Source organism: Odontesthes bonariensis, chromosome 21 (genome assembly GCF_027942865.1).
Source record: "Odontesthes bonariensis isolate fOdoBon6 chromosome 21, fOdoBon6.hap1, whole genome shotgun sequence".
Taxonomy (NCBI): Eukaryota; Metazoa; Chordata; class Actinopteri; order Atheriniformes; family Atherinopsidae; genus Odontesthes; species Odontesthes bonariensis.
The window spans coordinates 33,911,821-33,929,846 of record NC_134526.1 but is presented as its reverse complement, the minus strand read 5'-3'; the positions used below and the strand labels follow the sequence as shown (position 1 = coordinate 33,929,846).

Here is an 18,026-nt window from a genome sequence, read left to right as displayed (position 1 = left end):
GGTGTCTGCTTCCTGAAGCCAAACTGGCAGCTGGTTCCACAAGAGAGGGGCCTTATAACTGAAGGCTCTGCCTCCCATTCTACTTTTAGAAACTCTGGGAACCTCAAGTAAACCTGCAGCTTGGGAACGAAGTGCTCTGTTAGGAAAATATCTTACAATGAGATCTTTAAGATATGATGGAGCTCGGTCATTAAGAGCTTTATATGTGAGGAGAAGAATCTTAAATTCTATTCTGAATTTAACAGGGAGCCAATGAAGAGAAGCTATAACTGGATAAATATGATCTCTCCTGTTAGTTCTCATCAGAACTCTAGCTGCAGCATTTTGGATCAACTGAAGGCTTTTCAGAGAATATGTGGGACAGCCCATAAATAAAGAATTACAGCAGTCCAATCCTGAAGTAACAAATGCATGGACTAGTTTTTCTGCATCACTCTGAGACAAGATGTTCCTGATTTTAACAATATTACGAAGATGAAAGAAGGCAGTCCTAGAAACCTGTTTTATATGCGAGTCAAATGATAAATTCTGGTCAAAAATAACTCCAAGGTTCCTCACTGTAGAACTAGAAGCCAAGGAAATACCATCAAGAGTAACTATATAGCTAGATAATTTCTCCCTGAAGCGCTCAGGTCCAAAGATAACAACTTCAGTTTTGTCTGAATTTAGAAGCAGACAGTTCTGAGTCATCCAGGTCTTTATATCTTTAAGACATGCTTGTAGTCAGACCAACCTATTGGGTTCACCTGGTTTTATAGATAAGTACAACTGGGTATCATCAGCATAGCAATGGAAATTTATGCCATGCTGTCTAATAATGTTACCTAATGGAAGCATGTATAAAGTGAAAAGAATCGGTCCAAGCACAGAACCCTGAGGAACTCCATGACTTACTCTGGTGTGTGAGGAAGATTCTCTCTACCTTTAAGACCAGGCTTAAAACTTTCCTTTCTGATAAAGCTTATAGTTAGGGATGGCTCAGGTGATCCTGAAACATCCCATAGTTAAGCTGCTATAGGCCCAGACTGCTTTCCTCACTTTACTCTTTTCCCCCCCATTTAATTTCTCAAATGATATTATGTACATGTGACATTATTGTGGTCATTAAAGCTGCAGTCTGCAACTCTTTTTCAAGCATAATGCCTGGAACTGTCCGGGGATTCTGAAAGTAGTACATTAAATACCCCAATACAAAAAAAAAGAGTTCTCTAGGTCCCCTATATGTCCCGCTAGGTCCCTCCAAAGCCAGCAGGTTTGTTTACAAAATTGCGGACCGGACCGGTAAAAGGTAACCAATCAGGTTTACGAGCTGGGCTCTGCTGCCTGTCAATCACCGATTGTGCACGCGCGATACAAGGTAGGCTCGTCCCCACGCTTATTTATCTGGACTATTGAACTTCATTACGGGCTAGTCTACTTACTGTGTCTTCCATGATTGCAAATGACAGGTGAGTTGATGAATGAGGAGTCGTGTAGGCGCATCTGGCGTGCACGTAGACGTGCACGAGTTCTCATGTGTTTTGAAGGGGCGGGACAGGAAGTTGAATAACTTTTTATTTTTCGGTTAAAAAATAAGCATTTCTTGCATTTTGCGACTACGGAGGTCACCGTTTTCAACTTCAAGCGTTCTTATAGATCATGTAAACTCTTAAAATGCCAAAAAGTAGGACTTTACATATGACAACAATAAATCTTGCAGACTGCAGCTTTAACTTGTGTTTCCCTGTTCCAACAGGTATCCTTTGAATGATGTTACAGTGTTTGTTGTCCCCTCTTTTCTGTCCTCTCAAACCCCAGCTGGTGGAGGCAGATGGCCACCCTTCCTGGTTCTGGTTCTGATGGCCACCCTTCCTGGTTCTGGTTCTGCCAGAGGTTTCTTCCTGTTCAAAGGGAGTCGCTTCTCTCCACAGTCGCCTCAGGCACGCTCAGGACGGGAGATTGGACCGAAGACAGGTTTCAGTGCAATCTGTTGCTTTCCTTAGCTAGGAAAGTGTTTTTGAATTGGCTCTATATGAATGAATTGGATTATTTTATAAATAATTATGATTACAATTAATTGAATTCCAATTGGCTTGAATTGGACTTTATTATTTAAGTGCCTTGAGATGACATTTGTTGTATTTGGCGCTATATAAATAAAAATGAATTGAATTGAATTTAACTGAAAATCAATACAGGATGTCCATGATATTCAGGCCCTCAGGCAACTCTGCATTAAAAACTGACATGATGTTTTTATTAAAATAACTGCATGGGCTCAGGAACACTTGCAGAAATCATTTTGAACATGATGCCGTCTTTTCTGGACCAAAGCTCATTTAAAATGGACTGAGAGAAAGTGGAAAAGTGTTCTGTGGTCAGATGAATGCAAAAGTACACCAACACTTAGCTGAATTTGTTGTATGACTTGTGAAGTATCAGGACTCTACCAGCAATGTAACGGTCGCCGTTTGATAGGATCAGCTAATGCTAGAATTGTTAGCCACTTGGATATATGACTTTTTCAATTAAAAAACTTACTCTTTTTCAACCTCTTGTCATCCACTTTCAAGTAATTCCATCACAAAATGATAAGTAATGGAACATTTTTGTGGGCTGCCATGCCAGCTGCTCTTAGTCTGACCCATTGTTTTGTATTTATTGTTATATGTAATCATTGATCAAAGTTGGTAACTTGAAGTCATCAAGTTCATCATGCATTTTTATCTTAAGTCTGCAAGACTTTTTTTGACATGCATTTAATAAGCTATCTAAATATACGTGATCTCTGGTCACTGGTGCTTGGCTTAAATGTGCCTCCAAACTGTGTGAACTTTAAGACATTGAGTGCTCAGCTGTTCTTGATATATTTTGCATCCTGTGCTGTTGTCACAATTAGGCACCCAAATATGTACAGCTTGTGTGATTATTGGTCAAGATTATTTGAATTTCCCCTGAAACATGAGCAATTTTTGTAAAATACAATGTTAGTCTATTGCCTTAACTTTTAAGTGATTAGAGGTAACTGTTGCTGTTGGACAATAAAATGACAGGACAGACGCAAGTTTGGCTTTTTTGTTGTTGTTGTGCACTCTCTTATCTATCAGCAACATGGAAGCCCGCATGGTTGCAGCGGCTCACAGCTCTCCTTTTCAGTGCTCTTTTTGTTGTCTTTTTTGCTTGTTTTTGCACCATCGGTTCTGCGAACATCCGTTACACCCACCAGAAACTTTTTGACATCGGGAACCAGCACCAGATATCTGTTTCGAGTGACTTTCATTTCACACATAACATCCCAGACGACACAGCGAGACCACCGGGTTCTCCGTGGATTGTTGTCAGGTCTAGGAAGCGATGGAGACGCAGAAGGGAGAGGAAGCAGAAGCGGGGCTGAAGGTCCGATGTTATGCTAAGGCTAAGAAAACAACCACACAAGCCACCTCTAACGACCCTGTATCTCTCCAACGCCAGATCCCTTGTGCATAAAATGGACGACTTGGAACTACAACTCGCTGGAAATCGCTATATTCGTGACTGCTATGTTCTGATTATCACTGAAACCTGGCTTCACCCCGCGATACCCGATGCTAGCTTGCAGCTAGCAGGACTTAGAACTGGTGCATGAGAACTGGTGTAACAACAGGACAATTATAGACCAACACTGTTCCCCAGACCTGGAGTACATGTATGTAAGATGCTGGCCTTTTTTTCTACTGAGAGAACAAGCAGTAGTAATCATCGCTGCTGTGTATATTCCACTCGACGCCAATGTAAACACGGCGCTCTCTCTCATAAACGAACAGCAGCGGGTCCACCCCTACGGTGTCCACATAATTGCAGGTGACTTTAATAAGGCCAACTTGATGCAGAACAGAACCATACCTCCTGCTCTCCCCAGCCTACACCACTGTAGCGTATCTTGATAAAATATAAGGATTTACAAGAAGTTCTCACGATCGAAATAAACCATATTTAACCTATGGGCATCACCTTCAAAGATTCTGGTATGTTTAAATTAATGTTTCAGTCTCATAGCGCTACTTCCTGATTTCTCGTTTGATTTGATCATTACGTAAGGAAAACATACAACACAACCTGTTAATCATATAGATATATGAACTATTTATTAAAACGATATGACCAAAGACATGAACCTTAGAACAAACGGGAGAAATGCGTTGAATATGGGTGATTACATAGGAAACACTTAGTGAATTGAAAAAGAACGATGGGGAATGGAGAGATACCGGATTTACTCAAATAGTCAAGATTTGTTTAATATTCGCAGTTAAAGTGCAGTGGAGTCACTTAACATTTTAACAGTGTATTCTCTCGACACCCATCGCGTACCGTCTGAAAGGCGTTGGGTGGAATATACACAGCAGCGATGATTACTACTGCTTGTTTTCTCAGTAGAAAGAAGGCAGACCTTACTTGGGTTGACACTTTAGCCCAGTTAGTCAGCTCTGAACACACCAGGTGATAGCCAGCAGGGTCCAAAGTGGGTTTCTATCGGTTCCTCGTCTCAGGGCCTTCCTTAAGCCTGATTTATGGTCGGTGATGCAAGACGCAACGCAAGCCCTTGCGCGGTTGCGTGTGTCACCTCAATTTTCTAAACTTCATGCAAGACGCAAGACACGAGCGCAAGCCACTATCTACATCACATCCGGCAGCGTGTTCATCTTCCGGTTTCATCCCCTAATAAAAGACCGCTGTTTTCAAACATAGACATGTTATAGACATATTATGTCTATGTTTTCAAACGCCAAGGTAGAAAGCAATTAGTCTGACCAATAGGTTGGTCAGACTACAAGCATGTCTTAAAGACATAAAGACCTGGATGACTCAGAACTGTCTGCTGCTAAATTCAGACAAAACTGAAGTCGTTATCTTTGGACCTGAGCGTTTCAGGGAGAAATTGTCTAGCTATATAGTTACTCTAGATGGTATTTCCTTGGCTTCTAGTTCTACAGTGAGGAACCTTGGAGTTATTTTTGACCAGAACTTATCATTTGACTCGCATATAAAACAGGTTTCTAGGACTGCCTTCTTTCACCTTCGTAATATTGTTAAAATCAGGAACATCTTGTCTCAGAGTGACGCAGAAAAACTAATTCATGCATTTGTTACTTCAAGATTGGACTACTGTAATTCTTTATTATTGGGCTGTCCCACATATTCTCTGAAAAGCCTTCAGTTGATCCAAAATGCTGCAGCCAGAGTTTTGACGAGAACTAACAGGAGAGATCATATTTCTCCAGTTTTAGCTTCTCTTCATTGGCTCCCTGTTAAATTCAGAATAGAATTTAAGATTCTTCTCCTTACATATAAAGCTCTTAATGACCGAGCTCCATCATATCTTAAAGATCTCATTGTAAGATATTTTCCTAACAGAGCACTTCGTTCCCAAACAGCAGGTTTACTTGAGGTTCCCAGAGTTTCTAAAAGTAGAATGGGAGGCAGAGCCTTCAGTTATCAGGCCCCTCTCTTGTGGAATAAGCTGCCAGTAAATGTCCGGGAAGCAGACACCCTTTCCACTTTTAAGACCAGGCTTAAAACTTTCCTTTTTGATAAAGCTTATAGTTAGGGATGGCTCAGGTGATCCTGAAACATCCCATAGTTAAGCTGCTATAGGCCTAGACTGCTGGGGGGCCTCATCTGACACACCTTTCCTCACTTTACTCTCTTTATGTATATGTGATATTATTGTGGTCATTAACTCGTGTTTCCCTGTTCCAACAGATATCCTTTGAATGGTGTTACAGTGCCGCCGTCGCGGTGGCCCCCTGCCCCCCTCCCCCTCCCCCCCCCCCTTTTCTGTCTTCTCAAACCCCAGCTGGTGGAGGCGGATGGCCACCCTTCCTGAGTCTGGTTCTGCCAGAGGTTTCTTCCTGTTAAAAGGGAGTCGTTTCTCTCCACAGTCGCCTCAGGCACGCCGCTCAGGCCGGGAGATTGGACCGAAAAACAAAAGTTTTCAGTGCAATCTGTTGGTTTTCTTAGCTAGGAAATTGTTTTCTAATTGGCTCTATATGAACGAATTGGATTATTTTATGAATTATGATTATTATTAATTAATTGAATTCCAATTGGCTTGAATTGGACTTACTATCTAAGTGCCTTGAGATGACATTTGTTGTATTTGGCGCTATATAAATAAAAATGAATTGAATTGAATTGAATTGAAAGCGAAAAAGAAGAAGCCTGAATCCACTCGAAGAGAGACTTGCCGAAGAGGTCCTGGCGGTGAATTTCATAGACATAATATATATATATATATATATATATATAATATAATATATATTATGTCTATGGTGAATTTCCTTTCATCGTAGTAGGCTTGTCATTGAAAAAACCTGCTGCTCCACCTACTGTCCTGGCGGTGAATCACCACGCAGCACACTCAAGCGCCGGCAAACCAAAATGAAGCATAAACGTCTCGAGCCATTAACGCAAGCGCAAGACGCAAGCGCAAGGGCAGTTAAAAGAGGTATAACTCAGCCTTTAGTTGTGGGTGACATTCGTGGCCTTTCAAGTTGCCTGGACAGGTCGCTATCCTACACCGGAACTTCTAGTTGCCAAGGAGACGGAACTGACTGGTGTTGAGGGTTTCACCGCAAAGAAAAACAAAAATGTCCAAGTGTCTGAGTTGATTTGGTTGCTGACCAACTCTGATGAGGTGAACTTAAATTCACAAAATATTAACAAAAAGTTGAGAAGCTTAACCTGGCTTTCTTGGTAAGAAAAACTAAGAACGTGCGACGTAAGAAGACATGGACGTGATGACAATGGACAAACAAAAATACAAAACCATATATCTTTCCACTACTTCATTCTGTTTCTTTCTTTGCTCGGATCTTCTTCTTCCTCCTCATCTTTCTATCCTTCATCTTTCGATCTGTCTTCGTCTTTCCATCTTCTTTCCTCATTCTTCTGTTTCTCGTTCTCGTTCTGACTTTGGATCGTGGCTTCCGTGGTTTGAATCGCGGAGGCGGGGCATGACGTAGGCTTACGCTACACTTTCAGCCAATGGTATGCCTGAAACTGTTGTGACGTCTGCCTGGGCATGTTTTGTAAGACGATCTAATTATAAAGCGTTAGTTTGATAAAACAAAGAAACTCTATTTCTCCATTCCTCCGTCTTTTAAGACATTTGTCTACAGGATTCTGAAAACACCACCACTTGTTTAAATATGGTTAAAGATATAACATAGGCTTCTGATATAAAGACATCAAATAACAACATAACATGGGTAGTGATTATGAGTCTCAAAATTCAAATGGATATCTGTAAAGTTATGGCATATGAATAACGAACCAACCAATGTTATTTTCCTGTGTTAACCATGGAATACAAAAAGAAACAGCCGGAAACATTGGTTAACAGTTGCATTACTTCATGTAAATGTCCAGTTTACTGACTTCATTCGAATTTAACTATTCAATCGGAGGGTTTCAGTTACATCATCACGGGAGCGCGCGAATTTAAGTTGGTGGGCAGGAAGCTTGACTACAGCATAGCAACAACATGGAGATTATGGAGATGAGTGAATATTGTAGTGGTTTGGAGCCGGCACATAGGGAAAGTGGCCGTAAGGTGGTCGGTGCCTGTCGTGGCGGCAATCCCCGAACCCGCTGGTGGACCCCAGTGGTGAGGGAAGCCGTCAAGCTGAAGGAGTCCTATCGGACCTTTTTGGCCAGTGGGACTCTGGAAGCAGCTGATGGGTACTGACAGGCCAAGCGGAACGCAGCCTCGGCGGTTGCTGAGGCAAAAACTCGGGCTTGGGAGGAGTTCGGGGAGGCCATGGAGAACGACTTCCGGACGGCCTCGAGGAGATTCTGGTCCACCATCCGGCGGCTCAGGGGGGGGAAGCGGTGCACCGTCAACACCGTGTATGGTGAGGGCGGGGCTCTGCTGACTTCAACTAGGGACGTCGTGAGTCGGTGGGGGGAATACTTCGAGGGCCTCCTCAATCCTACCGACACGCCTTCCGATGAGGAAGCAGAGTTGGGGAGCTCGGACATGGGGCCTCCCATTTCTGGGGCTGAGGTTGACGAGGTAGTCAAAAAACTCCTCGGTGGCAAGGCCCCGGGGGTGGATGAGGTCCGTCCTGAGTTCCTCAAGGCTCTGGATGTTGGGGGGCTGTCTTGGTTGACACGCCTCTGCAGCATCGCGTGGACATCGGGGGCAGTGCCTCTGGACTGGCAGATTGGGGTGGTGGTCCCCCTCTTTAAAAAGGGGGACCGGAGGGTGTGTTCCAACTATAGGGGGATCACACTCCTCAGCCTCCCTAGTAAGGTCTTTTCGGGGGTACTGGAGAAGAGGATCCGCCGGATAGTCGAATCTCGGATTCAGGAGGTGCAGTGTGGTTTTTTGTCCTGGCCGTGGAACAGTGGACCAGCTCTATACCCTCGGCAGGATCCTGGAGGGAGCATGGGAGTTCGCCCAACCGGTCTACATGTGTTTTGTGGACTTGGAGAAGGCGTTCGACCGTGTCCCTCGGGGACTCTTGTGGGGGGTGCTCCGGGAGTATGGAGTGCCGGACCCCTTGATATGGGCTGTTCGGTCTCTGTATGACCAGTGTCAGAGTTTGGTCCGCATTGCCGGCAGTAAGTCGGACATGTTTCCTGTGAGGGTTGGACTCCGTCAGGGCTGCCCTTTGTCAATGATTCTGTTTATAATTTTTATGGACAGAATTTCTAGGCGCAGCCAGGGCGTTGAGGGGGTCCGGTTTGGCAACCTCAGAATCAGGTCTCTGCTTGTTGTGGACGATGTGGTTCTGTTGGCGTCGTCGGGCCGTGACCTTCAGGTCTCACTGGAGCAGTTCGCAGCCGAGTGTGAAGCGGCTGGGATGAGAATCAGCACCTCCAAATCCGAGACCATGGTCTTCGGCCGGAAAAGGGTGGAATGCTCTCTCCGGGTCGGGAATGAGATCCTTCCCCAAGTGGAGGAGTTCAAGTATCTCGGGGTCTTGTTCACGAGTGAGGGACGAATGGAGCAGAAGATTGACTGGCGGATCGGTGCGGCGTCAGCAGTGATGCGGGCTCTGCACCGGCCTGTCGTGGTGAAGAAGGAGCTGAGCCAGAAGGCGAAGCTCTCGATTTACCGGTCAATCTATGTTCCTACCCTCACCTATGGTCACGAGCTGTGGGTAGTGACCGAAAGAACGAAATCACGAATACAAGCGGCCGAAATGAGTTTCCTCCGCAGGGTGTCTGGGCTCTCCCTTAGAGATAGGGTGAGAAGCTCGGTCATCCGGGAGGGGCTCGGAGTAGAACCGCTGCTCCTCCGCATCGAGAGGAGTCAGATGAGGTGGCTCGGGCATCTGGTGAGAATGCCTCCTGGACGCCTCCCCGGTGAGGTGTTCCGGGCCCGTCCCACTGGGAGGAGGCCCCGGGGAAGACCCAGGACACGTTGGAGAGACTATGTCTCTCGGCTGGCCTGGGAACGCCTCGGGGTCCCCCCAGAAGAGCTGGAGGAAGTGGCCGGGGACAGGGACGTCTGGTTCTCTTTGCTCAAGCTGCTGCCCCCGCGACCCGATCCCCGGACCAGCGGAAGATAATGGATGGATGGATGGATGGATGGCATTTAACAACATAATACTTTACTGCACTACTACTAAACAGTTAGATTTCGCACATACCTTTGACGAAGTGGTCACCGCAGACACGAGCATTTGCAGATTCAGCCCTTCCAGTCTGTAAACGTAGGTTAACTATCCACTTTTGGCGGCGTTGTTCTGTGAGTTTTTTTCCATTTCTCACCTCTATGGGCGATTACCTTAGGTACTCGATAGTAACCCTTTACCTTCTCTTGGTTAGACCGATTGCTACATCCAAAAACGGCACAAAACTGAGGCATTTTGGGCAAAAAGTGGCAGACAAAACACAGTGTTTTCAATGGGCTCCAGCTCAGGTTGCCCACCACTTAGGTTTGCACGCTTAGAAAAATACGGAAGTGACGTCAAGTGAAACCCTCCTATACTACAGACCAGTAGGTGGCAATGTGGCTCCATAGGCAGGTTAGTAATTTTCCAAAATAATGATTTCTTTGTTATTCTTCCAAGTATGATTGTGAAAAAGGTCTTAAACTGTAGCTCTTGATTTCACAAAGAACCTGAAAGAACCTGTACAAAGACATAAGGCACGTTTCAAGATTCGACTGAAAGTGAATCTGAGTAAAGTCATTTTGAGAGTTCCATGAGATGTCTGTCTCTCGTCTGGCTGGGTCAGGGTAGATGTGACCTTTGATTTACTTTGGTAAGGCAAGGCAATTTTATTTGTAGAGCACAATTCATACACAAGGCAATTCAAAGTGTTTTTCAGCTACATAAAATCACAAGAAGGCAATAAAATCATTAAAAAAAAACGTAAAAAATAATCATTAATTAATTAATTTAAAAGTGAAGAGTGCAGATAAAATACTAAATAGAACTGTTTTCAGCCTGGATTTAAACATTGTCAGAGCTGAGGCCTGTCTCACATCTTCTGGAAGGCTGTTCCAGATGTTGGGAGCATAAAACTGAAAGGTAGGGTAAGATAAGGAAGGGAGTGGGTTAGTCTCCAATGTTCTCCTAAGAGGGTCCTTTGTTTGTTCAGCTCAGTTAGTACGAAGTTATTAATGCATCCCCGTAAGTTTATGGCGCAGGTCTGTGAAAGAGGAACTCCCAAATACTTTCATAGGGCAAAGGTTGTTGTAAATAAGACGATCTCAGTCTCTCCCTTTGTGTAGAAATCCCCCTCAGGTCCCTACACAGAAACATCCCCCACAGGAATGTTGGAGTCTTCCAAAGGTTTAAGTTTGTATTAAATTCCACACTTGAGTTCACTACAGCCCCTCAGACGCAGTGCCAGGCCCATCACAAAGACTGTTACAACCTGGCCTGCTGATGCACTCTCCAAACTACAGGACTGCTTCAATCAGACAGAATGGGACTTATTTCAACACCAAGAGCTAGACACATTCACAGGAATGGTACTGGACTATATCAAGTTCTGCATCGAAAATGTGACTGTGGACAAAAACATTCGGGTTTTCCCAAATCAGAAACCCTAGATGACCAGCCAGGTCCGCACTCTCCTCAGAGCCCGCGATGCCGCCTTCAGGTCAGGTGACAGAGCTGTGGACAGGGCTGCTCGAGCCGACCTGATAAGAGGAATTTAAAAAGCCAAGGCGCACCATAAGAGGAGCATTGAGTTCCACATGTCCAGCAACAACACACGAGAGGTGTGGAACGGCATACAAGACATCACAAACTCTAGAGGCTGTGATGCAACAACAGGAGACCTGAGTGCGCTGCTGGCAGAATAGCTGAACTGCTTATTTGCCTGCTTTGAAACATCAGTGCAGCACTTACCTGCTGCAGCCCTGCCCCCACCTCCACCTGCCTCCTGTTCTACACCAACCCTGCCTCCACCCGGTCCCTGCATCACTCCACGATGTCAGACGGGGTGCTCCTGGCAGTGAACCCTTAGAAGGCTGCCAGCCCAGACGGAGTTCCTGGTAAGGTGCTCAGAGCGTGTGCCCACCATCTCGCCCTCATCTTCAACAGAATATTCAACCTCTCCCTGGCCAAGGCAATCATCCCATCCCGCCTAAAATCAGCCACAGTCATCCTAGTGCCAAAGAAGACTCCCACCATAAGCCTAAATGATTACCGTCTTGTGGCCCTCACTCCTGTAATCATGAAGTGCTTTGAGTGACTGGTTCTTCAGCACATCAAGGACTATCTCCCCCAGACTTCGACCCCCACCAGTTTGCATACCGCACCAACAGATCCACAGAGGATGCCATCGCTGTAGCTCTCCACTCTGCGCTAAGCGACCTGGAACAGCAGCAGAGCTACGTCCGGATGCTCTTTGTGGATTACAGCTCAGCTTTCAAAACATTCTATGTTACCTTCTATACGTGACACTATAATATATTCAATGTGCATTATGTTGCACATGTATTGATTTCACACATCCAAAACATTCAGATCCTTCAAAAATGTAAATCAGTAAAAGTAAACTGTATTACAGGTAAACTTTTTGTGAGCATGTTTGATAATTACATATATCTGTCAGGGTCTGGGGTCACTTCCTTCTCCTTGAGTCTGGTGGCTGCTGGTTGCTGATTGCCCTGATGCATTCCAACTGGGGCTGTTGCTGAGGCTCCTCTTCTCAACCTCCAGTCTCTTCAGAGTTCGCACCAGATCATTGTTTTTACTACTAGTAGGAACTTCACCATCCAATTTCTCACAGTCATTCTAGTGTCAAGTCTTCCTTTGTGGAAACACTTGACAACGGTGTTTACTGTTTCTATTCTCAGAAAAAACCTGTAGGAAGGATTTCTCACAGTCACGCTGCACTTTCTAGGGATACCACTGCCACTATGCACCACCCATGTTTCACCTTAAACCAGCATCACATAAGTCTGTTCAAGTTTACCTATTTTACCAAGGTTCAAGTCTCCAACTCCCAAGTACCAGCCTATTCCCTTACAGTCCCTCCACTTTTGCACAACCTAAATAACCGAATACAAGAAAGACCTTGTCCTGTTGGGGAAATTCAGCTGTCACTTCAGTAATGACAAGATGACGAGATGTTCCAAAAAAAAAGAGCAGCGAGAGCGTCAACACCAAAGGACGGAACACTACGTGAATGGCAGACGAGTCTGTCGAGAGACATTATGTGTACAAATGCCTTTGGTAAAATTAAGCTTGAAGATAAAGAGTGTATCCCTTTAAATTCACTTTAAATTCACAGGAGTTTGAAAGATATCAACAAAAAAATGGGCAAAAAACTTTAAACGCGATTTTCTCAGGTTTTCAATCGTAAAAAGAGGGTAGAAGATCATAAATCAAATGGCCATATTTTGAAAACCATCCAACGTATGACTTTGACTATGGTATCATTTTAAAGCTTATTTCCATTCCTTTCTTTTGATACCAAAATCTCAATTTTGACATTTGGGTCACTGTGACTCATTTTGCTGGATCAGGTCACGTATATAAAAATATGCTTATGCATCTTATCCTTGTTAGGTACTGTAACATTACCATACCTTGTCTCTTGACATTTCTGGTGGTTTCATGGGGTGTTTTTTTTTTTTTTTTTTTTTTCAGCCTCTAAAGCATGATAACAAATTTATGTGTATAGCTGCGCACGTGCTGGGCTCAGGTGGACATTTGATTTTTCAGCAGTGGTATTACATTGCATACCTTTGGGGGAGCCAAAGAGTGCAAAACAAAGAGCCACATCCTCTGGTAATTGCAGTTCAGTAGAAAAAAATCATCAGATATCAAATCATCAAATACATCAGCAAGATGCTGCAAATTTTGTTCAGAGGCTTTTGATATTAACATTGTACGTTTAAGTGAAAACAGAAATCGACAAAAAAGACAGCCCAATCCCTTTTATTTTTACTTTTTTAATATAGAAATGTATTGTGCTGCATTGAAACTTTAATGTTTTGTTTACAAATGTAAAAGTTGTTAGCTCAATAGTTGCATCACTAACTGGAGTTGTCAGTGAGAGAAGCTTCCCAACACTGAAATTTATGAAGAACAGAAAGAAGCTCGTTTGCACAAGGATATCCTTGTGTTTAATATTGTTATATTATTGTCTGAGACAATAATAAGGAATACCTCACCAGCTGCCAAACTGTTTCTATGCAAGTGAACAAGAAAGTTTTTACCAATCAAAACTGCAGGACAGTTAAAACTGTTGAAGTGTATTTATTTAATTACCACAACATTCCCTGGCTGAAATGTGTTCCCACTCCAGGCCCTGCATCATTGTTGCCAACTTGGCAACTTTAGTTTTCAGAACAGCAAACACACTTGCAGACACCCTTTCCACTTTTAAGACCAGGCTTAAGACCAGGCTTAAAACTTTCCTTTTTGATAAAGCTTATAGTTAGGGATGGCTCAGGTGATCCTGAAACATCCCATAGTTAAGCTGCTATAGGCCTAGACTGCTGGGGGGCCTCATCTGACACACCTTTCCTCACTTTACTCTCTTTACGTATATGTGATATTATTATGGTCATTAACTCGTGTTTCCCTGTTCCAACAGATATCCTTTGAATGGTGTTACAGTGCCGCCGTCGCGGCGGCCCCCTCCCCCCCCCTCCCCCCCTTTCTGTCTTCTCAAACCCCAGCTGGTGGAGGCGGATGGCCACCCTTCCTGAGTCTGGTTCTGCCAGAGGTTTATTCCTGTTAAAAGGGAGTCGTTTCTCTCCACAGTCGCCTCAGGCACGCTCAGGCCGGGAGATTGGACCGAAAAACAAAAAGTTTTCAGTGCAATCTGTTGGTTTTCTTAGCTAGGAAATTGTTTTTGAATTGGCTCTATATGAACGAATTGGATTATTTTATGAATTATGATTATTATTAATTAATTGAATTCCAATTGGCTTGAATTGGACTTACTATTTAAGTGCCTTGAGATGACATTTGTTGTATTTGGCGCTATATAAATAAAAATGAATTGAATTGAATTGAACTTGCATCATGTTGGACTAAACTGACTAAATTCCTCCACAAGTGTGCACATGCTTTTTCTCCCTCATGTCTCACTGACCAACAAAGCTGCAGCTCTGTTAACCAGTATTGCCCCAAACTAAAACTTCTCCTGGTTGACCAACAGTCGCAATTTAAAGCAGATAGTCAACTACCACATAAAACGGTCAAAACGCTAACGTTTTTGGATGGAGTATGAAATAGCAGAGCTCTGTGAAGCACTTGGATTCAGCCCTGCACTCCATGTACTTTGTATTTCAACATTCAGCCTACAAATACTGGGATATGAATTTTTAACCCTCGAGCCCAGCCACGCTGTAGCCTCCCATGACCTTATGAAATACAGAAATATTCCCCTTTCCTGGACCAGAAATAACAGTAAAAATGGAGAAAATGGATATGACTTACACGTCTTTAATATAATATGAACCATAAACATTAACGCTGCTGCAGGAGCAAACCATTCTGCATTATTTAGCGGGGTTAGGGGTAATGTTCACAGAGGAGTGTGGTCTTTCCTCACATGAGGGACAGGCCACACTGCACCCTGTACGGGGTTCCATCAGAATTTATGCAGATGTTAACTGCTTTGTCAAATTTGGATGTTTACACTGCAGCTACCTTACATTATCTTATTTTTCCAAACAGCCTATAGATGCATAGAAGCGTAATCCTAATGTAAACATTGCCTGTATATGGCACCAGTAATATAACATATCAGTCAAGCATCAATGGCAATATTTAAAATACTAAAAGAAATTTTCATCAAAAATGATGAACTCCTAACAAGGCTGTAGCTTTACACAGCCATTAAACTCCCAAAGTATACAGAGGTACATATAAGGTATCAAAACGGGGCGTTATGTAAATATAGACCTGTGTGGGGCCTTGTCCAGTAAACAGGGCTTTGTAGGCAGAAGCAGCGACTGACAGAGCTCCTTTCATCAGGCCACTGGTAATACCCGAGTGCCTGAAGAGAGGAAAAACATTTGAAGAATCAAAATTTCAGAATTTTTTTTCTTTTTTAAATAGTGATGATTTGTCAGGAAAATGTATATTTTGATTATTTAATAATAACAAGCTGCCCTTGGTGTGATGACATAAGGGAAAGAACATCTGAGGAGTATAAAACTAAAGACGCTGACATTCAGCAAGCTTATTAGCAAAGAAAGCAATTTACCATTCTGTTATGCAAACTTTTATTTAATGAAATGATGTAATAAAAAAATCATCACTAGTGCTAATATTGAAACTGGTTATTGTATTAGTTTCAAGCTACCATTTTGTACGAGACAAAAACTTACAAGCTTCTCTCTTATGTTAGTGTGTTCGATGACCAGGCTGTTCGAGAGAGTCTAATCAGATATGGGATGTAAGCATGGAATGGAAACCTGACTGTACGATTAAAAACTAAACTTGACCATCTGGTTAATACAGCATTGAAGGTGATGGGCAGAATTGAATTCCAGCTCTTCAGTCGATATGAGCAGTATGTTGTTAGGCAAGCTCAGAGTACAATGACCGATCCATCACATATGCTATACAAAGAATATGAGCTTCTGGCCTCTGGCAGACAGTTTACATCCCCCTACTGTAAACTGAACTACTTCAAAATATTAATTTGTGGCTTCCTCCATCTGACTTTTAAACAATGCCATTTTAAATCATAGAATTGTATAATGTTGTATGGTGTGGTGGAATGTATGTATGTACAATATGTATTATGTGCAATGGTTTTATTTCTTCATTTACATATTTGTTGAGTCTGTGTGCAATTTGTGCTATGTTCACTTTTTCTATTTTGTTGAAATGAAATGTGAATCGCAGTACTGAGTGATAACACTCCTCCTGACCAGAGGATGGTCAGTGAGGTTCTTTATGTTTATCGATTTATGCAGCATTCTTCATTGTACATTGCGGCTGCCCCAAGACATGGCTTCAAAGCAGATTGTACTCTTGACAACAACCTTCTAGAAGACATGCAACATTTTGGTGGAGACATCAAAGAACCTAAGCTCCCTTAAGACATACAGTCTGTAATGTCTTTTCTTGTACACAGACTCAAGGCCAGTGTATACTACGCATTACTCGCGCAATCGCTACGAAATAAAACGGACGATCTGCAAGCTCTTGTTCGCTACCAACATGAGTACAAATATGCGTGTATCCTCGCCCTGACTGAAACTTGGTTGGGGGAGAAGGATACTGACGGCGACCTAGCGATCGATGGCTTTGGGCTGCCATTGCGCATGGACCGGGATGCCTCAACTACCGGTAAGACGCGTGGAGGCGGTGTCTGTCTGTACATAAACGAGCACTGGTGTAAAACAACACTAGTTAGAGAACAACTGTGTACAAAGGACATTGAACTACTCTCCGTTTCCATGCGCGCCTTCTACCTGCCCCGGGAATTTCCCCGGATATTCGTGACTGTTGTTTACATCCACCCGAAAGCCAATGAAAGCTCCGCATTGGATTTTATCCAACAGTTGGTGAACAAACTACAGGCACTCTCTCCCGACTCCCCCAACCTGATCCTGGGCGATTTCAACCACTGCTCATTGGATAAAGTGCTCAAGTGTTTTTATAAATATGTACGCTGCACCACCAGAAAAGGCAAGATTTTGGACCAGTGCTATGGTTCTATCCCTCTCCCTCCTCTGGGCTCTGCTGATTACAACGCTGTGCACCTCATCCCAGCCTATCGCACATGCCTGCAGAGGGGGAAGGTGACCACTAAAAGAGTAAAAGTGTGGACGGAGGAGGCTAAACTGACCCTTCAGGGGTGTCTGGACTGCACTGTGTGGGAGGAGTTTATTCAGTCATCCCAAAACCTAAGTGAGCTCACTGATGTAGTCAGCTCATGGGTGACTTACTGTGAGGACATCCCCACCAAAGTTGTCAAAACATTCCCCAATAACAAGCCCTGGGTCACCAAACACTTGAAAACACTGTTAAACCTGAAAAAGAAAGCATTTAAGCTAAACAACACAATAGAATTACACAACATCCAAAAAGACATCAAACGTGAAAATAGAAGGGCCAAAATGGAATACAAACACAAAGTGGAGATGAAACTGAGCACCAATAGCCTAGGCTCAGCATGGGACTCTTTAAAAACTATGGTTGGGCTGAATGATAAAACTCCAAATAAAATGGCTTTGGTGGGTTACCCAACAGACTCCATCCTAGCCCAGGATTTAAACACTTTTTATTCACGTTTTGATACAAAATATGATTTTAAAAAAGACATTTTAGACCTTAAACATGACCTGCTTTCCACCACCCAGCCAGCTGCCTGTTTTCCCCTACAGAGTGTGGTTAAGACTTTTAAACACTGCAAACTGAAAACAAGCCCAGGACCAGACAATATCTCTAGTCGTCTGCTCTCCTGCTGTGCAGAGCAACTAGGCCCTATTTTTAAACACATTTTTAATCTGTCTCTGGACCTTCAGACAGTGCCTGACTTATGGAAGCAATCCACGATAGTTCCCATTGCTAAAAACAAGCACCCTAAGACCCTCAATGACTTCAGGCCAATAGCCCTTA

At 43.5% G+C, this 18,026-nt stretch overlaps 1 protein-coding gene across 2 annotated transcripts in view; it reads right to left on the bottom strand.

The window, feature by feature from the left end:
* nbr1b (NBR1 autophagy cargo receptor b) overlaps positions 1–18,026 on the bottom strand; it is a 288,590-nt gene that overhangs the window by 18,800 nt on the left and 251,764 nt on the right. Inside the window, exon 21 of one of the 2 annotated variants that reach the window (XM_075454950.1) lies at positions 15,354–15,447. The exons of the other annotated variant lie outside the window; for it this stretch is intronic. Coding sequence (XP_075311065.1) covers positions 15,354–15,447 — 94 coding nt within the window. The remainder of the gene's footprint in view (positions 1–15,353; positions 15,448–18,026) is intronic. 2 annotated transcript variants of the gene reach the window in all.